This window comes from Bicyclus anynana, chromosome 16 (genome assembly GCF_947172395.1).
Source record: "Bicyclus anynana chromosome 16, ilBicAnyn1.1, whole genome shotgun sequence".
Taxonomy (NCBI): Eukaryota; Metazoa; Arthropoda; class Insecta; order Lepidoptera; family Nymphalidae; genus Bicyclus; species Bicyclus anynana.
Genome location: NC_069098.1, coordinates 11,899,269 through 11,921,418, shown reverse-complemented (window position 1 = coordinate 11,921,418; position 22,150 = coordinate 11,899,269). Strand labels below are relative to the sequence as shown.

Here is a 22,150-nt window from a genome sequence, read left to right as displayed (position 1 = left end):
AAGATGATGCAATCTAAGAAGGAAGCGGGCTAACATGATATGACTCAGTTAAGGTAGGGTGTAGGGTGTAGTAAGTTGTTAAGGTAGGGTGGTAACTTCAATCGGCCCAGCCGGGGATCGAACCCAGGAACTTCGTCTTGTAAATCCAACGCGCATACCACTGCTCCACGGAGGCCGTCCTAAAAAGTCCTGCGCTGGAGTAAAAAAGTATAACAAAACAATCACTTATAAAAGTACCATACATGTTAAAAAGTACCTAAATATCTCAGGCGATAATTATTTAATAATTTATAATTTATACAAAACGTTAGATGGGTAATCTGGCTCCTAGCCAATACCGATTTGATTATAACCTACAAACTTACCTATGAAAGAAACAACTTAAATTAAAATTACTTTGTTCGTGTGTCAAAAGACTAGAAATCCGAGCTGCATGCAAAGCTTATATTAAAAAAAAACTTACTGACATTGACACCTGTCAATGTCAATGATGTCAATTTTGTATTGACAATCGTAGCGCATGTATTTCCATTTTCCTTCGCGTTTTGAAAATTTGTAATTTGGTCCCATATTTTCAATTATAAAAACATTTAATAAAATTATAACTGGTAAAAGGTTTCTCGCAATGGACCACAACAGCCGACAACTGGCCGAGGACACCTTCCTACGAGTTCCTGCAGACGCTCGCATAAGGTAAATTAACAATATTTTGATAACAATTGCACAACTTGATGTAAAATATTATTTAATTATCATGCCGCTTTCAAGTGTTTAGTATCGTGTATTTCATTTAGTATTAAATTAAAATCCTAATACTTTTTCATAGAAACTGTAAAAACAATTGATTTTATTAAGCGAAAGTACTAGACTAGTGCAAATATTACAAAATTTTTAGGCTATTTGAAGGGCATTGTCAAATCACCACCTACATGCAGTGCTAACTTCGCTCTACTGACCTGGACTACCGCAGAAATTGTCTATAAAGACAACAACATTTGTAGTCCACTTGACTTGAAAATAGAACGGTTTACCCAATATGAGTATTGGGTAAACCATTCTATTTTCAAGTACTGTACATGTTTATAATAAATGGATCCTGCACTCGTTTAGTGATTACAAGGAGTGCCAAAATATGACTCTAGCCACTGCTTCTTCTCTTCTTCTTTCCTGGGCCTTTTCTGCACTTCGCCACTAGGGATTGGCCGTTGTATGTTGGTCAGGTAGGCCACTGTGTATGGTCATATGTTATGCTAATCCTACTACATCCTTACATCCCTACCAACAAAGACATACTGCCAAGGATTGTGTAGAGACTGAAAGTGGTGTTAATTTTCTTCCTACTCCTAACAAGTTAGCCCGCTTCTATCTTTTGCATCATGACTTACTATCACGTGAGATTGTAAAGAATAAAAAAAAAAATTTTTTAAATAATACTATTGTTCCATAAATCCAATCATATGTACCAACTTTTCTTGTATCATAGTAATGATGTAGTAGTACTAAGTGATTAATAGTAGTAGCATGAAGGTCCTCAATGGTTCACTTGTTGACCTATAGAATGTAAGGTCAGGTTTGTGTCCGTAATAAGGCTATGAATTCTTTTTTTCTAATATGTTCTCCATGTTAGTCCAGTATTAAATAACAACAATTTTGTTGGTTATGTAACAGCCAAAGACTGTTAATTTAACAGCCCGTTGAACTTTAGGTTTTGCTCATTTATTTAGTCCTTTTTAAATTTCACCAATGTTAATAAAATATAACACAGAAAAAATAAAATAAAAATTTATAAAAAAAATTCAACCCTCCCACTGCAGGACGGATGAGTGCCTAAGCAACCAATGGTCAGCAATTGCCTGCCTTTCATATCCACCCTTCAATAACCTTGATGCAGCAGTTAAACTAAACCTTCTTAAGGTGTTGTTTGAAGCTTTTCGCTGTAAGACCATTGACTGAAACAACTATCGGAACAATAATAGTTAAGTCAACATTCTACATGGGAATCTTGTGAGCAAGGTTTAATTATTGCTCATTGGGTCATTCCACGTCAAATCGACCAATAGTTGGACTCGACCCCTTTCGATTTGGATAAATTTTGGTCAGAAGTTTTATTTTATCCTATAACGAAGTTCTGCCGAAGAAAAAAAATTAAAAATTTTTTTTTCAAAAGTTATGCAAAATCCAAAATTTCACTATTTTCCATATTTTTTAAATTTATGTTTTGAAAATCTCGAAAACTATTGCAATTAAAAAAATCGCTTATGGTAAACTTCAAAGGAGATACTTGGGGCTATTAAAAAAAAAAAATCCAAAAAAAAATTTTGAAAAATCTCCAATTTGTGAAATTTTGAATTTTTGAAAATTGTCAAAATTGACCGTCGACAATAAATTTTTGGCTCAAATTTTTTTGTGTACTACCTTGTATCAATCTTAAAAGATCCTGAAATTTTTGGAACTGTGTTTTTTGTTTTTTCAAAAATATGAATTTTTGAAATTTGTTAAAAAAAAATTTTTTCTTAATTTTTTTTTTTTAATCAGTTTGGCGAATCGCGTAATTTTGATATTTTAAACAGTTGAAATTTCATTTAGTGGCATAATGATGAGAAAAAAAACATTAATGATATTTGTTTATTATTGGTTATTAATTTATTTAATAGGGCTTTTTACGTGTAAGTTTACTTGACATTCTGTTACGAAAATTTTTTTTTCTTCAATTCTTCAGTTACTGTTGTTGCTCCTTTTCTTTTTCTTAACCTGAAAAATGTTAATATGACTTAAATCTTTAAATCCAAACTTAAAATAGATAAAGTACTAACACAGAAATTTCAGATTTTTACCTGCTTTTAATATCTGGTTCTTCAACGAACTCGTAGATATCTGTATTTTTTAACCGGAAATCCTTTCCTTCCTCAGATGAGGATGAGGTTTTTACTCTCATCACATCACTTGAAATGGGAATAGCGGCATGACAATTTCGGATTCCTTGTACTGGCAGAGCATTTTTAAATATCTGGTTAAGTTTTTTTTGAGTACGCTGAATCTGCTCATTTGAAACAAAGTCACAATTGATTCCGTGAACATTTTCTTTTGCCCATTGGAATAGCTCATCAGGTGTTTGAATTTGGTCGTCAATTTTTTCTCATCATTATGCCACTAAATGAAATTTCAACTGTTCAAAATATCAAAATTACGCGATTCGCCAAACTGATTAAAAAAAAAAAATTTTAAGAAATTTTTTTTTTAACAAATTTCAAAAATTCATATTTTTGAAAAAACAAAAAACACAGTTCCAAAAATTTCAGGATCTTTTAAGATTGGTACAAGGTAGTACACAAAAAAATTTGAGCCAAAAATTTATTGTCGACGGTCTATTTTGACAATTTTCAAAAATTCAAAATTTCACAAATTGGAGATTTTTCAAAATTTTTTTTTGGAAATTTTTTTTTTTAATAGCCCCAAGTATCCCCTTTGAAGTTTACCATAATCGATTTTTTTAATTGCAATAGTTTTCGAGATTTTTAAAACATAAATTTAAAAAATATGGAAAATAGTGAAATTTTGGATTTTGCATAACTTTTGAAAAAATTTTTTTTAATTTTTTTTCTTCGGCAGAACTTCGTTATAGGATAAAAGAAAACTTCTGACCAAAATTTATCCAAATCGAAAGGGGTCGAGTCCAACTATTGGTCGATTTGACGTGGAATGACCCCATTATTATTGACATCTAATAGTGAGTCAAAAATAATTATTACTCTAAGTTTGCCAAACTGTATTGGAATAATATAGGTCACACCTCCAAATTCACTCATCTATAAGGACTGACCTGACCTGAAGGGAGTCTTGACTGACATGAGTGAGCCATTAAAATAGGATAACTAAAACAACGAGAATCTCATTCTACAGGAACAAGCAACATAAAGATGAAGAAGAACCAAGTCATCCATCCTTAAAAGTGGAATTACAAACTATTCGGCTCAACCCTGACTCTCAGAAACTTATCCTGGACACACTAAGGTTTATCCATGGTCCAGATTTTAAATTGGAAAGTGCTGCTATGTATAAGGTATGACATAATTACTTATTATATCCTCCACAAAGAATTGTATGTATGTGTATTAAATTAAAGAAGCAAAGTAGTCTGTATCTTCATATTAGGCCATATGAAGCCAAAATGACAAATGAGCAGCCAAACTCTCTTTGTGTATTTAACTTGTTGTGTACTTATGTATACAAATTTTTAAATAGAGTTTTAGTAAGCCCTTCTGGGTTCATTTAATAGAATTAAATATAGTTGAAGTATAATCACACAGCGTGGGAAGCTGTAATGAATCTTTGATAGTTTGTACTCATTGGTCTCAAAGGTGCCACCTATTTTGACTCCTGACAAAACATACGGTTTTTATTTGAAAGTTTTAGTGCTCAAAAGGCTTTTTTATATTAAGGTTTCAATATGCTACTTATTTTTATTGTTTGTTATGTTTTTTGTATAAGAAGAACTTCATTTGATGACAGTCATATTCATTGAATGACAGGGGTGCATAGTCTTTTTTTATTATGGCTATTAATAACTGCTGAGAAGCTGTTGTATAACTTATAAACAAATAGGAACTGTGGGTGGAGTCAGGGACAAGATTCAACTGCCAGACGTCATTGGTTCCACCAAATCCTAAAACAATGATTTTCTAAGCACTTTATTATTATGGTATAAATATGATATCTAAGCAAAGCATTTTTTATAAAAAACACATTTTCCATAAAGAATTTATAATTTAAACTAGAATGTCCATGTTAAAAGAACAGTTGAAGTTGATTTTTTTAACCGACTTCCAAAAAGGAAGAGGTTCTACGTTCGGCTGTATGTATGTGAAGTAAAGTTCCTTTATATTTTCAGGATAAAGGTACGAACCTCGGCAATCGTTTCTGGATGGAAAGAGGCAACCTCGTTGTCAGAGGAGGCTGTGATTACTCACTCAACATTAAGCCAGACATGAAATCCTCTGAAACAAGACTAAGACAGTTTGCATTGTCAAAGTTAGAAAAGTATGTATAATTTAAATTGTATGTTATTTTTTTTTTGTAGTTTAACTCTAACTTTTCTTTTTACAAGTTATCTCTTGACCACAATCTTCGGTTTCTACATGACATCTTACCGGAATGCAGCCAGACCTGACCAGACCAAATTAAGAAAACCAAAAATTTCTTATATTCAATCAGCCCAGCCGAGGATCAAACCCAGGACCGGATCCGTCTTGTAAATCCACCGCGCATGCCATTGCGCGTTAGAGGTCGTCGAAGACTACTAGACCATAAATGATAAATTGTTGTTATAAAAATTTATAATCTGTATATATGTATATTATATGTAAAATAACTTTTTACAGATATTGTTTCCACAAACCACATTGTGCTGAAGCATTAGAAAATGCCGCGGAAAATGTTGACAGTGCGTTAGAAATCCTATTTTATAAATACTTCAATGTCACTCAACAAGAAAAGCCTGAAAATATCCCATCAAAATCAGAACTGTTGGAGATGAGAAACGATGAAAAAGCTGTACTCGAATCGATTTATGAAAATAGCTTTAAAGCGAAAGATATTAATCTGTGGACAATGAAACTAGATTTAGAATATTTAACGAAAATATATCAAACGACAGAAACTCAAATCGCAAAGGTGAAAGTACACAAAAATACCAACTTTAAAACCAAAAAGAAAGAAGCGTGCAAACTATTTTTACGTGGCGATTGTAGATTTGGAGCAAAATGCAAATTTTCACATGAAACTGAGACAGTAGCTAAACCAAATGAAAAAGATGATACAAATAGTGAAAAAGTTTCTTATGAATTAGAAATAAGATTCCCTGAGGACACTGCATACCCATATGAAGCACCATTATTGTTTTTCAAACCTGAACACAGTTCAAATTTAATTCCAGAGCTTACTTGTTTACGAATAACGGCTAGGTTATATGACGAAGCGAAACTTTTAGCCCAAGATGGTATACCAAGTATTTACACTTTAGTAGAATTACTTAACAATGAAGAAGATATATTAAATTTTATACAATTTGATACTAGAAAATTTCCTGAAGCATTCAATGCTTTGTTTCCTCAATTAATAGAGAATTCTAATTTAGAGAATTCTAAGAAACCCACTCACTATAAGAAAGGTCAAGCCAAAGATAATAGATCCAATATTAATATTAAAGCTTTATTGAAAGAAAATAGTGAAATAGCCAAATGGTGGAAAGAAAAGCGTGACAATCAAAGGTATCAAAAAATGATGTCTTCTAGGAGGAAACTCCCTGCGTGGCAAAAGAGGCAAGAGATTTTAGATTCAATAGAAAAATCACAGGTTAGATTAGTTTACTATATTTAATTTCACTTGCACTATCTTTTGTATAATCACTAGCGGACAATCTCAACTTTGCCTGCATGTAATTTCTTTCAACAAGTCTTAATTTTTTGAGTGGTATTCATTATTTCTAGTTTTGTAACTGTACTTTTTTTCATTTTTTCTTTCTTTACAAGTTAGCCCTTGACTACAATCTCACTGATGGTAAGTGATGATGCAATCTAAGATGGAAGCGGGCTAACTTGTCAGGAGGAGAATGAAAATCCACACCCCATTCGGTTTCTACACGACATCGTACCAAAACGCAAAACGTAGGTAATTAAAAGTGGTTACTCAAATATGCAGTCTGATTTTGATATTTGCTATCATTACATTCGTTTTGATTCTGCACCTTTATCGATAGACACAATTTTCGTTTGTAACAATTAATTAGTCCTATTTCACTCCTGATTTTATTTTTGCTATAAAAAGTATTCTAAACCTGTCTACGTATTATGGTACCAAATCGTGCCAAGTTTCATTTGAATTCATTCAATAGTTTTACTATTTAGAAACTAAATTTAATTAGAATTGAAACTGTTACAGTTTTACTATAAGTACAGATGTACCCAAAGTTAATACTAGTAGGATCTTAATAGTTAGGCTGGACAGGGAGAAGTAACACGAGCGAAGAAAGGCAAGTGTTTATTTGTCATAACTAATATTATATAGCTGAAGAGTTTGATTGTTTGTTTGGTTGAACGCGCTCATCCCAGGAACTACTTGTCCGATTTGAAAAATTCTTTCAGTGTTAAATATCCCATTTATCGAGTGAAGCCGCGCGGCGTCAGCTTTATCATAAAGGAACTCCTGAACCCTGCACCTAGGTCACAAGTCCTGTGCTTTGCTTAGAGCTTGCTTTATTCCTCTTTGCCACACAATGGCCCCGCACTCATACAGTGAATTTGTAAATGCTAAGATATGTCTCCCTTTCCCCCAGGTAGTGGTAATCAGTGGAGAGACTGGTTGCGGTAAAAGCACACAAGTCCCGCAATACATTTTGGACGATTGGCTGAACAAATACAACAAAGGCGGACGAGAACACGTCGAGATAATCTGCACTCAACCGCGGAGGATATCAGCTATCGGAGTCGCTGACAGAGTGGCTGATGAAAGAGTTGAGAAGACAGGACAAGTTGTTGGTTATCAGGTAATTTATTTTCAAAGTCATAACTCAATTAGACTGTCGGAGGCATGCACTGCTAATACTGTTCTTGCCGGCTCTTCTCCCCAAATTACGTCTGATCGCCAAACTTCAGTTTGAAGAGGGATGATGATGATCTTCTCAGCAGAATCTGCCTTCCAAACTGGTGGTAGAGTTGTTACATCAAACATGGCGTTTCATAAATGTCTATATGCTGAGCCTACTTCAAATAAATGTATTTTGATTTCATGCACATGTCATTATTAGCTTCTTCAGGGCTAGTAAGCTTAGAATGTGTCGACAAATCTCGACCATATCAAGATTGAATACATCCGTTTCTCTTTCTGTAATAGGACGAAAGAGACAGAAATACTTTCGGTTTTGTCGCTATTGAGGCAATATTTTATAGCCCGACTCGAGAATTGTGAATTTATGTTAATTAGTTTTCAACTTTATTCCAAAACAGCTATGTCGAAAATAGCTTAATAATAACAAACGCGCAACGCAATTGACCAGCCCTTACATATATATGTTTTTATTTCTAGATCAGGTTAGAAAGCAAAGTGTCATCAAAAACACGTCTAACGTTTTGTACAACTGGCATGTTGTTGAGGAGGTTGGAATACGACCCACAGTTGACGTCTATCACTCACATATTAGTTGATGAAGTCCACGAAAGGTCAGAAGAGAGTGACTTCCTGTTGCTAATATTGAAAGACCTTCTCAAAGTCCGGAAGGACCTCAATGTAGTCCTTATGAGTGCTACTTTGAATGCTGAGTTGTTCTCGTCTTACTATAACGAGGTTCCGGTTATTGAAATACCAGGTATGGCATTTTTTTAGTAGCCATTTCATGTAAAAATAACTTTATAGTTTTATACTATCAAGTTATTTTTACGTGAGTAGCTTCATCTTGATGAGACGCTTAACTTTTTTATTTACAAAACCTCTTGATTCTGATAGCTAAATGGGTTAATGAAAGTTTGTGAGCGTCGAAACAATGACGGATGTCGGAATGTCGAGACAATGTACCACACCTTTTGTAGGACATTGTGGCTGTTAAGTTGTGTAACTATTAATTAAGCAACAGTAAAAAAACAATATCTGGTTAATAACAACTTTTGGTAAACTACCCTCCTCCCAACTTGTATCAATAAAAAGGTTATTAACAATGTTTTAGGTAGAACATTCCCTGTGGAACAACTATTTTTAGATGACATTTTGGATGTTACCAATTATGTCCTTGAAGAAAACAGTCCCTACACACGTAAAGTTAAAAAAGGTATGTTTTAGAAATTATCATATTATGAAGAGGTACCATATGATTGATTACATATATTACACATGTAATCATTCATGTAAGTACTTGTTCTTAAAATATACGCTTGGTTTGAACTTAGCAACTCTAAAGTTGCCTTAGTTCTAAAATAATATGCTTTATTGCCCTATTAAATATTACTTTTATTTGAAGACTTTTAACATAGCAAGTCCAACATTTCCCTGGGAATTATGTTAATAATAGTGCAGTCTATTATTTAGTTCCTATCTGTTTCTATTTAAGACACTTGACATTTTTTGGGGTTCCAAACATCTGAGTACAAAAACTGAACTCTTATAGGCTTATTTGATTCTCTATTGTCACAGTAAATTTTCATCATAATAAATTTTCTCAGGAGACAAAGACAAGAAGGTAGACTTTGAGACAGAATTGAAAACGTATGACGTAAAATCAGACTCAACTGAGCCGCCCAAAACGACGATACGCGACGAGAACCTTACGATATCGCAAATGATGGCGCGGTATCCAAATTGTAGTAAAAAAGCTATCAAAGACATGTATATTATGGACACTGAAAAGGTACGTAACATGTTCTGATAGCATAAGATTAAAATAGCCTAAAATTTTTGAAGCAAAGCTACTTTCTGCGACTTTGTAAAGACCTAAGTAAAACTAACTAAAAAAAAAATTAAAAACTATAACCGGATTACGTAAAAATAATAAAATAATTAAAATGGTGAAAAGTGTAAAAAGTTAAACGACACGAAAATTTAAATATAACTTTCTCATTATTTGAGTGAGCTAGAAAAAGTTACATTAAATTCAGTTTTTCACATATCCTGCGGCAATCGTGGATTTTTTCGGGATAAAAAGCCAGCCTATGTTTCGCTTCAATGTCTAATTTACGTCCATATCAAAATTATCAAAATCGGCTCAATAGTTTACCCTTGAAAAATTAACAGAGAGACAAACAAACTTGTGTGCACTGCACTATTACATTGCCATATAAATTAAGGTTAACTTTGATATGTCGGAAGAGTTTTCACAATATTTTCAGTTTTCTCAATCAAAATCATACAAAATAAATATTCCAATTTAATTATTAAAACAGTCAAGCCGTTCTTTAGTTTTACTGAAACTATCATCAGCAATTCATGTTTATCTTAATAAATACTCAGAGGCACAATTATCCGTATACTTTAATATGACGTGAGTAAATTAAAGTGGGCAGATAATTGTGCCTCTGAGTATATAAATGCGAAAAGTCACCCATCACGTAATCTCGAAAACAGCTTTACGTTACAAGGATGAAATTTGGCAGGGAGGTAGTTTATAGTTAGTAGGTGTCCACTAGGAACTCATTTTGCGAGAGGATCGGATTAAGGAGGTCTAAGGGCGAACAAAGCACGGGCGTATGCTAGTATTGTATAGGTATAGTTCATAGTCATCAAAATCATTTCAGATCAACCTAGAACTGGTGGAACATGTCCTGACATACATAGTGGAAGGAGACCACTCGTGGCCACGAGAGGGCGCCATTTTGATTTTCCTGCCCGGCATCGGGGAGATTATGTCTTTACACGAGCAACTAGCTGACAGTCGCACGTTTAGTCCCAAGTAAGTGATAAAAATAAAGCCTAAACTAATTACGTATTTTAATGCTAGCCACAAACGGTATTCTCACGTTTTTGTAGCACCCACGACTATAATTGATCGTGTGTTGGTCACTACGTACATGATTTCTACTGGGTGGGTACTGCCGTTTGCTTTTCAGAAACGTGAGAGTAATTGACCGTCAATGGCGACCTTAAGCTACCGCGATATGTATGTGTCCAATATGAGGAATCGCTTGGTTATATTAAAATGGTGAAAGAAAATCAACATGAACATAATTTATGTGTGTGAAGTCTGCCAATCTGCATTGGACTGGCGTGGTGAACTATTAGCCTAACCCCTCTCATTCTGATAAGAGACTCGTGCTCAACATTAAGCAGATTATGGGTTGCTAATGATGAAGAAGAGTATGGTAGTCAGTCTCGTCATCAATAATAGCCTATTTTAACATTACAGGAGGGGGATTATGTCCATAAACAAATTTTTTCCAGAGAAATTTTCTTAGTAGTATAGGTTTAATAACATATTTATTTTGTAATTTGTAGATAATATTGTTCGGAAAATTGCAATTTTTTTTATAGATTTTTATGAAAAAATTGTCTGAATTTCAGGACAGGTAAATATGTATTAGTGCCGCTCCACTCGACATTATCAAGCGAAGAACAAGCCAAGGTGTTTCAGAAACCAAGCAAAGGGTCGAGGAAGATCGTGCTGTCTACCAACATAGCGGAGACTTCTGTCACTATAGACGACTGCGTCTTTGTGGTCGACTGTGGACGGATGAAGGAAAAAAGGTAAGAATTGTGTTCCGTTATTACCCGTTTTTGACTAATAATAGGCATTACACATATAATATTAGAAAATTCTCATTTATTTAAATAACTTTATTGCAATAAACATATATATAAACATAAAATCTTAGAACTAAGCATTAAATATAGTGAAAGAGGCGACCTTATCACTAATAGTGATCTCTTCCAGGTTACCTAACTTGAAGAAGCATATAAACCAGTGAGACGGGTAGTCGCAATAATATAAGTCGTCGATGAAAAGACAACGAAAGTAAATCAGTGATAGTATTAATAAAAATGAAAAAAAAGGAGAGGGGATAGAACACCACCCCGTGGCACACCAACGTCAAATTCTTCTTCAATATAGATTCCTAATGCAGGCGGCTACAGAGTGTAGTGTTTGAAAGTTCTTACATGTCTTATGCCAATGTCCTGCGGTGGACGTCCATCACGTCATGATGATGAATATGATAATAGGTTCTCAACTGAGACCAATTACCGTCAATTCTATTCAGTAGCTTCTCTTTTTTGAAGTTGTTTTATGACGACATTCCAGGTTCGATTCCAACCGTAACATGGAATCCCTGGACCTAGTGTGGGTGTCGCGAGCCAACGCGAAGCAGCGGCGCGGCCGCGCGGGGCGAGTCATGCCTGGAGTCTGCATACATCTGTTCACGTCCCACCGGTACAACTACCACCTGGCGGAACAACCCGTGCCTGAGATACACAGGGTGCCGCTAGAGCAGCTGCTTTTGAAGCTCAAGATACTACCCTTGTTTGAGAGTATGAACGTACACGAAGTATTAGGTAAGGAAATATTTATTTTCATATCCTGCGCTTGACTACAATCATGGCTGAAAGCAATTAGGAGGCAGGTTTGAACGAGAAACATTAAAGCGAGAAATTTGGTGCGGTTTATCTGGATGTCAACAATAATGTCAACAGGATTGTAGAATTTCTGACACACACTTAAAAGTAAGTATGGCCGGTAAAAAACCAACAGACGTATGACATTGCGATGGTGCTGCAAAGTATTAAACCCCAAACTATTTGACCTTTGGGGGTGAGTTATTATTGCGTGACATCGGTACAAACTACCATTTGGCTGAACAACCCGTGCCTGAGATACACAGGGTGCCGCTAGAGCAGCTGTTGTTAAAACTGAAGATACTACCGCTGTTTGAGAGTATGAATGTCCACGAAGATTTAGGTAAGAATATTTTTTATTTCTTGGCCACAGCTAAAAGCAATGAGGTCAGTATGGTACGCGCTTGCTGTCTTAAGTGTATTCCCTCTTGCCTTGAAGGCGTTTAGGTTGTAGATGGCAGAAACAGCAATAGCAGTTCGAATAAAAAACGTTGAAGCGATAAGTTTGTTTCGGGTTGTCTGGATGTTAACGAAATATGGATGCCATCCTTTACGGCGTCTCGCTGTTCTATGGTGAAAGGGAGAAGTAGGACCAATATCGTGGACTTTCTGACACACTCTTCAAAGTAGGTATATCCAGTAAAAACTGACAGTGTGACATTGTGACATGACTATGTGACATTGGGACGGTGATTATACCCTAAACTGTTAGACCTTTGGGGGTGAATAGCTATTGCAACCCATTACATTGGTACAACTACCACCTGGCTGAACAACCCGTAACCGAACGACCGTTGAGCGTATGAACGTACATGAAGTATTAGGTAGGAATATATTTTTTATGATCAATAGTTTTAATAAGGGTGACTCTGACAAAGGTAGTTACACATTCCAAAAATGGGTATTTTATAAAATTCGCTATACCTGCTCATCGCTAAAACATCCTTCCTCGGTAGCGGTGAAATATAACCACAGATTAAAGATGACTCACTGACTGTCATATTGAATTAGAAGACGATTACCATAAAATACAAAATGGCTTGACTCAGTGAATTCGTCGGAATATGCTTGATTTTTCAGCATTATAAAAGCAAAAACAGGATGTCCTCTTACAGAATATCCATCTTTGCAGGTAAAACGATAGAACCGCCTCTCAAATCGAACATAGATGGTGCTCTGACTCGTCTTCAGGACGTGGGTGCTTTGGACAAAACCTTCGCGTTGACGGCTCTAGGCAGGCATCTAGCTGCCTTACCGGTAGACGTGAGGATAGGAAAACTGATGCTGTTCGGAGCTATATTCTGCTGTGTGGACTCTGCCTTGAGTATGGCAGCCTTCTTGAGCCACAAAAGTCCGTTTTTGTCACCATTTGGGAAAAAGGTGAGTTTCTTTCTAAAGTGAAAAACCGATTTTACAGTAAATTGTGTGGATATTGTGGGATTGAGAGTAATATGAAAGTTGAGAAAGGAAGAGTAAAAGAAATATTAACCCTCTATCAAAGAAAATGGCGTAAAATAGGGCAACTTACTAACTTTAATAAGATATGGTATTTTTATCGTTAAATGTACGAGCTTAAGACTGATGTATTTCTTTCTGAAGTGAAATTTGTTTGAAACCGATTTTATAGTTATTGTGTGGATAAGGATTGAGAGTAAGATGAAAGTTGAGAAAGGAAGAGTAAAAGAAATATTAACCCTGAATTAAATGGAAGAAAAGGGCTTAAAATAGAGCAACTTACTTATGAATAAGATACTGTTTTTTATCGTTAAATGTACGAGTTTAAGACTGTAGTATTGCAATGACGCCTAATGGTAAGCATTGAAGCAGTCTTTAGTGTAAAGCGGTTGAGTTTTATATACCCATATTGTAGGTAAAACAGAAACTGGTAACTTCCCCTCTAACACTATGAAGAAGAAGAAGAAATATACTTTATTGTACACTAAAACAAAAATAAACAATAACTTATAATAACACTAAGAAACTAATGTACAAATGGCGGTCTTATCGCTAAAGAGCGATCTCTTCCAGACAACCACTGTAGAAGAGAAAAAAAAACGTAAGCACCGATTAAGAAGTAAGAACTATGGGTGTCTGTATACACACTATTTATTAAATAAATAGGTCCACGCGTTGTAACTATTGCATTATTGTCTTTTGTGATTATTTATATGTTTATATTCGCTTTTTTAATTAAAACTAATATTCAACAAAATGTTTACTGATTTTAAACAGGCAGAGGCGGATTTAAAAAGGAGAGAATTCGCCTGTTCCAACAGCGATCAGCTGACTACATTGAGAGCTTACAGAGTAAGTATTATTTATAGTGTAGTTATTCGTAAGCTGATAGTCTGGTCTTTAAAGTTAATAAGGCTCAGAAGTTTACATGTGGGCAAAGTTGCGGGTATCTGGTAGTCTGATATAAAACAAAGTTGTGACAAATTACACCATTCACAATTCCAGAACGACTGAACAAATATGAATGTTATACACAAAGATACCCCTTTTCCCTACCTTTTTACCCCGATATTCCTACAGAAACAAGATTTTTACACAGCATACAGCTAAATAATTTTAAATGATTTTTTTTACAGAGATGGCAGCAAGCACTTAAAACAAGCACACACGCTGCGGTGACGTTCGCTAGAGAGAACTACATCTCACACAAAACCCTGCTGATGTTAGCCGACATCAAGCACCAGCTGCTTGGTCTACTGGCTTCTATAGGCTTCGTGCCGGACATGCCCGATTTGAGGAGAAAGATGAGGAAGGATTCTGTAGCCGCTCTCACTGGAGAAGAGGTAAGTAGATAATGTGCTGATGTCAAGCGTCCAATCGAGCGACAATTTTTGTATGTTAATTTTCTTGTTACAGTTAAATTGCAACGGTAATAACGACAAGTTATTGGCGGCGATACTCTGCGCTGCTTTATATCCGAATGTAGTTAAGGTAAAGACAAATGCATAGTTATAGTTAAAACCAAGAAAATATACAGTAGAACCCGTTTAATACGATTTCGCAGGGACCTCATCTAAAAACGCGTCTTAGACGAGAAAGCATATTATACAGGATATGGGAGGGGGATAGTGAAAAATATAACTACTAATTTACACATACATAACTATAAAAAATTGTGTATTTGGATTGGTGTAAAGACTACCTAATTATGCACTTAAAGTAATCACATAAGCTGGTATGACAAAAAGATTTTGATGCATTAACAATTACGCAATTTTCAATAAAATTTTATACTTTTGCAGTGCGTCTTTAAAAATTTTCAGTTTAGAATCGCATCATGTCAAGGGTCGTTTGCTGTCAGGGTATTAGTCTTGACCTGCAACCTTGTTTAAGGACCTTTATGATGTCCTGATCTACCTGTTGTAATTAATTTGTCGCATTTGGAATTACACGCGTGTGACATGTAGGCGTATTAAACGGGATAACGAATTGAACTAAGCGTTAAGAAATGTATGAAAACATATTATCTCAAGTTGTAGGGACTTGCGTAAAATGACGTATTATGCGAGAAATCGTTTTAAGCGTGATCGTCTTAAGCGGGTACTACTGTTTATGTGTCGGTGCGAGTGAGTTATTTGATCTTACTTGATCAGTGGTCATGAACCGAGACAATGCGATGTGCTCTGTGAGATAGGTGAGGACCAGTGGGGGACCGAGTGTTCACCTCCACACCTTTTGCTGGATAATAATCCTTTATAGTTTGTTTGTTGTAGCAAGATGTCTAGCAAGTCAACAACGTTTTCTCTTCCAAACATCCCTATCTATAGCCGCCTGCATCCAACTAATTCGAAGACTGACGACATCATTTTATTAAAATTTATTAAAGTGAACATAACTAAGTAAAAAGAAATAAATAAAATAAAAACCCAAGTTTTTAAGTTTTAACAAGATGGCGCCCATAGAGCAACTATGACATGACAATTGACAGCAAACGTCAAATCGATTACTGCATTGAAAACGTCGTCTATCCGCCATTATTACCCTTAATAATGTTGCATTTCTTGGGAGATAATGAATATTATTTCGAAAGAATTAATAATCAAAAATAATTAAAAAAACTTCTTTTATTTCCGCTAGGGTACAATGACTGATCCAGGGCTCCATACAATTTTGAACCATCTCCTTTAAAGACTACCCTGTCTAACAGTATTATGTACTTCAGGTGCTAACTCCAGAGAAAGCGTTTCACATGCAAGCAGGAGGTGCCATACCCCGTCAGCCGACTCCTGACGAGCTGCGGTTCAAGACCAAGTCAGACGGCTATGTAGCGCTGCACCCGTCCTCCGTGAACTCCGTCGTGGGCTACTTCGCGAGCCCTTACCTCGTGTACCAGGAGAAGGTGAAGACGTCCAGGGTGTTCATACGGGAGTGCAGTATGGTGCCTCAGCTGCCGTTGGTTCTGTTTTCTGGTGAGTAACAACATCAACATCGTCGTCATCAACCCATATTCGGCTCACTGCTGAGCTCGAGTCTCCTCTCAGAATGAGAGGGGTTAGGCCAATAGTCCACCACGCTGGCCCAATGCGGATTGGCAGACTTCACATACGGAGAGAATTAAGATAATTCTGTGGTATGCAAGTTTCCTCACGATGTTTTCCTTCACCGATTGAGACACGTGATATTTAATTTCTTAAAATGCACGCAACTGAAAAGTTGGAGGTGCATGCCCCGGACCGGATTCGAACCCACACCCTCCGGAATCGGAGGCAGAGGTCATATCCACTGGGCTATCACGGCTCATCAACATCAACATCATCATTATTGAAATCACAATTAGCATCTGCAGTAGTATGACGTGACGGGTAGCAGCGACAATGGTTGTATCATTGTTTTGTGGTAGAGGAAACTGCTCGAGCAGGTCCCAAGACCTTAGTTGTAGATTTAAGGGAAAAACTGTGCTAGGACGACAATAGACCAACGGAGTGGGGATCGAACCACTACCCCTCGGTGATGAGTCTGACCGCTCTTACCGATGAGCTATTGTGGCTTTAGAATGCATTGACACTCACCTCCCCTGCCCGACATGTTTTCCATACCCACAGTACACAATTTATGATTAATAATTAAAACATAAAACATTAATAATAATATTGTAACTCAAAACATTAAAAATTGCAACAAAACATTATTGGACAAAACCACTAACACGACTAGCAACGTGACGGTGTCCACGCTGCCTAACAAACAACTGAGCTCAAGTCATCAAATACCCTGTTATTTATACACAATAACATAAATAATGAATGTTAATACTACTCGAGGAACTCGTACAATAGAAATAATGGCCATATTGAAAAAAAGTATATAAATTATTTTTAAAGTAAATCTTCTATACGTGCGCTTGACGTGGGGAGTAAGTTGGTGAATGCATTACATTAATCGGGAGAGTATTTTAAAATGAGTGTTGCCATCTACAGGCATACGAATAGTGCAACAGTGTTATTTTAAACTACCAATAGATGTCGTTTTTAGTGAACTTTGACACAATTATTTTTGTACAAAAACCTGTTGCGATGCAGTTATGCCTGAGGCTCATATATTTTTTATTCTTTAAAATAAATATTTTTTTGCTACTTCAGGTTGTACATTGGCAGTGGAGCTTCACAACGGCACATTCATAGTCTCGTTAGAAGATGGCTGGATCATGTTCCAGGTGGAGAGACATGAAGTGAGTTATTGTTCTTTTATAACACATTTGCTCGTAAAGTATGTCTTATTTCAACAATTTCAATATTGTAATGTATTCCATTACGCACATGTGCCGTAATGTAAATTAAAATACACATATGCTGTAATATAATTTAAAACGTTTATCATCCGTCTAAAAAGAACGGTACTTTCTTAAATCGTAGCAAAGAGCATTATATGAATAAAATTAACATTTAGAGATGAAATATAATAAAAAAACATTTAAGTCTTTCACTCCAATAATTTGGACAATAAATTACGAATATTAATATTTTTTTGTATAACAGATAAACCAAATTATTAATTTACTTAATTAGTAATACTGGCTGTTTTTGGTGCATTTGCTTAAAAACGCACGCACTTTGCTATCTGTGCAAAAATGACAAGCGTATATCATATGGCAAAATAGGCAAAGATGCAAATTCATTTTCAGAAAGTGTGTTCAAAGTGTGTTTCCTCGCATATGTTGTTATAAAACGTCGTATGATAATGTTGTTATAAAGCGTCGTCATGCGCTTTGATAATTACAGCGTCTGCTTACTTGTAATCTTCGCCTACGGCTCGGGCGAACAATATCACCTCGGTTCAACTTACCGCACTTATATATCATAAATTCATAATGTACTATTAAAGTTTCATTGTTATTTTACTTACACTACGTGCCGGTCTACGTATAGGTATATTTTTTTTTAATAAAAAACATCTATCAGTATATTGATAATTCATTTCTCATTTAACTTTCAGGTTGCCGAAATGCTCAAGACTATTCGCGTGGAACTCATAAATCTTCTAGAAGAGAAGATTAACGATCCGTCTCTAGACCTTCTCCATTACGAGAAGGGAAACAAAATTATAAAGGCAATCGTCCAAGTTATAACAAAAGATTAAAAATTTAGTATAAATTGGTGTAAAAAAGTTTATATTTTTCATTACATTGGCTTGTAGTGATTTATGTGTCGTTGTTAGTATTCTGAAAATTGTAGAATTGCACATCAACATTTTTTTTTTAAGAATATTTGCCATATCTTTTAAATATGATCAATATTCCTATTCTCTCGAACTAGTCGGGAAAGATTGTATTAGGAGTGGATACAATACCCCAGCGGGCGGGAATCGAACCATGACCTCTCGGTAATGACTTCGACCCCTTTACCGCTGAGCTATTGAGGCTATATTTTTCTCACCTGAAGGTAAGTGACGATGCAATCTGAGATGGAAGCGGGCTAACTTAAGTTAACTAAGTACGTCTTTGCCGGTAGGGTGGTAACTAGCCACGGCCGAAGCCTCCCACCAGCCAGATCTGGACCAAATAAGAAATCCTCAATTGGCTCAGCCGGGAATCGAACCCACGATCTCCGTCTTGTAAATCCACCACGCATACCACTGCGCCATGGAGGTTGTCAAATCTTATGTTTATCAGTTGATGTACAATTCTGTCGACTATGTAGATAAACTAAAATATGTGTATTATTCCCGCCTAAATACTTAAATATGAAAATTAATAGAATCTATATCTGTATTAATATATAAAGCTGAAGAGTTTGTTTGTTTGATTGACGCGCTAATCTCAGAAACTACTTGTCCGATTTGAAAAATTCTTTCAGTGTTCGATAGCCCATTTATCGAGGAAGACTATAGGCTATATTTTATCCCCATACTCCTACGGGAACGGGGACCGCGCGAGTAAAACCGCGCGACGTCAGCTAGTTATATATAAATATCTATATCTATACTAATATTATAAAGAGGTAAAGTTTGTGGTTTGTATGATCTCTATCTAAGTCTACTGAACCGATTTTGAAAATTCTTTCACCACTAGAAAGCTATGTCATTTTTGAGTGTTATAGGCTATATTCTATCCCCGTAAACTCCAGTGCGTAGGCTACAATTTTATAAATAATATTAGTTACTCACATTATCGACTTTTTAGCTAATTTATTAGATGTATATTTTCTCAAGTCCACGTCTATTTGTACCTTTATTTTAAATTGACATTACACCTAACTATACATTTGCAAGATCAACTTATAAATTGTAGAATTGTAAATTAAGTAGATTAATGTTGTAATTTTTTTGTATCTATTTATTTATTTTGTAGATAATACAAGCATATATTATTTTTATTTGAAAATCTAAACTAATATAATAAAGACGTAAAGGACATGTCCCAATTTTGTATGGAGGCTGGGCCTTTATTCCGAGTGTCAACTAAGCAGAACAAGTTATTATTATCTTTAAAAAAGAACATAAAATGTAGGGCTTAAAACCCAAAATGAAATTTTTTTTGGAAACCGCATTTTTTTTTAATAAATTAAATAGAATGTATATTTTTCATTAGCTGACAACATTAATTGAGAATTATGGCAACATGCTTGTAACTCACACCTTGACAGATTGTCAGTGATCTTCGCGTTCATTTATGACGATTTTAATGCAATTTAAGGATTTTTTTTATTTAATGCTTCTCTGTCTACGAATTAATGTTTCTTTTTAACTTGTGTCTTAATGACATTTGACAATATTACATGACATTGACAGCTTACACCGGATATGAATTCAATTCCAGGTGTTTTTATTGGCTGTTTTGAACACTTTCCTGTATTGTCTATGTTTAATTTGTAAACAAGGGAGCGAAACAAAAAAAAAAATATTTATCTAATTAATGCGGTTCCAAAAATTCTGAAAATTATTTTTTTAACAGCAATTTGTATCATCTATCCGTAAAAATACTATTGACCTGCTTATTAATTATATATCAAAGCCTATTTTGGGATATATCCTTGGCGTTGTAGAGGGTAATCTCTGGATCTACTGAAATGATTTTGAAAATTCTTTCACCACTAGAAAGCCACGTTTTTTGTGAATGTCATAGGCTATATTTTAACCCTCTATTCTTCGATGTAACGGCGGGGCGTCAGCTACTGGTAATAATAAAAAATATCTTTTGTAAATAATAGAAATTATTGTTTTTCTTCAAGTGAACGTAGCGTAGCCATTTACGTGTGTTAATCATTAATTACATTACCTATTGTATGTCAAAGGCAAAGTTAATTTATTTTAATTAGAGTTGACAAGCACTTTTGAAAAATCTAGTTATGTCATGATTAATTATATTAATTAATGTCGAAAACTGAATGTAAACTCTTATATCAAAATGACCTAATGAATGTGATAATATATTAAAAGAATATATTTGTTGTAATGGCTTTGTTTTATTTGAATCTGTATTAAAAATATTATTACTTTAACGTCATACCCTTCGATCCTTGTGGTATGGTCCGGCAATAAACCAAGTGGCAATAGTACCGTGAAGCTATTAAGCGTTCCGGTACGATGTATGAAGAAACCGAAAGGGGTGTGGATTTGAATCCTGCTCCTAACAAGTCAGCCCGCTTTCATCTTAGATTGCATAATCAGGTGAGATTGTGGTCAAGGGTCAGTGAAAATTATTTTTTGTTCCAAAGAATATAAATATTTCTTCGTATAAATTGGTCCCATTTAATTTTCATGAAAATCGGTTCAGTAATTTTGTGTTAAAATCAAAATAAGTGAAATACGTCTTTGAAGCCGGTTAAATTTTCATGATAAAAATATATTATTTAGCATAGGTATCTAATTGTTGTTTTAACGGCAACATCAATACATTGACAGCTGTAAAGACCACTGCTGTCAGAATCCGTATAAATCTATCACGGTTCATGAGATATACCTAGCTATATTTTACTTTTTGGGGTTATTTAACCCTAAAAATTACCCTTGTTGAATCAAACGTTCCAAACAAAACATCAGAACACAAGGAAAAGAAGCGACTACTTTTCTTTGTGTTCTGACGTGTGAAAACACGTTTTTTCCAAAAAAAAATATATCGCAGATATTGACAAGGTGAAAATTGGCGTGATGCATGCCCGCTATCAATCACGCGAGAACATTATCGGACCGAACGCCGGCGCGCCGAGCAAATACCTTGACGAGCGTCCGACTCAGGGAGAAGGGTTGCCATATTTTACTAAGTATAAAGGAAAGAGATATTTTAACATCAATGAATGATTGCATGAAACTACCTACATAACAATAAACTAGGTAATATAAATATAAATAATTTGGTATGACAAATTGACAAAGAAAACAAAACATAGAAGCTAATACAATTTTTTCAAGAATTAAGTAAGACCAAAATATTCCGATTCCCCTCCAACTCGGGAAAGACAAACCAACTGTATTATGAGTGGGTACAATAGATGTGATGTGATGAGTCCGGCCACTTTACCATTCGCTATTCAGACTTTTTAGGGTTCCGTAGACTAGTTGTCATTTAATGTCAAAATTATTAAAATTAAGTAATTAAATGTTTCTTTATTATATT

At 35.1% G+C, this 22,150-nt stretch overlaps 1 protein-coding gene across 1 annotated transcript; it reads left to right on the top strand.

Annotated features, from left to right (window-relative positions):
* The first annotated feature begins 511 nt into the window (after positions 1–511).
* LOC112057849 (putative ATP-dependent RNA helicase DHX57) lies at positions 512–20,989 on the top strand. Its single transcript, XM_024098411.2, has 18 exons — positions 512–693; positions 3,901–4,060; positions 4,889–5,037; positions 5,379–6,351; positions 7,331–7,540; positions 8,080–8,359; positions 8,714–8,815; positions 9,207–9,391; positions 10,275–10,429; positions 11,038–11,220; positions 11,774–12,024; positions 13,217–13,464; positions 14,317–14,391; positions 14,676–14,882; positions 14,956–15,030; positions 16,262–16,508; positions 17,679–17,767; positions 18,532–20,989. Exons 1-18 carry the CDS (start codon positions 626–628, stop codon positions 18,673–18,675), a joined length of 3,801 nt encoding a protein of 1,266 aa, XP_023954179.1. The 5' UTR covers positions 512–625; the 3' UTR covers positions 18,676–20,989.
* The last annotated feature ends 1,161 nt before the right edge of the window (positions 20,990–22,150 follow it).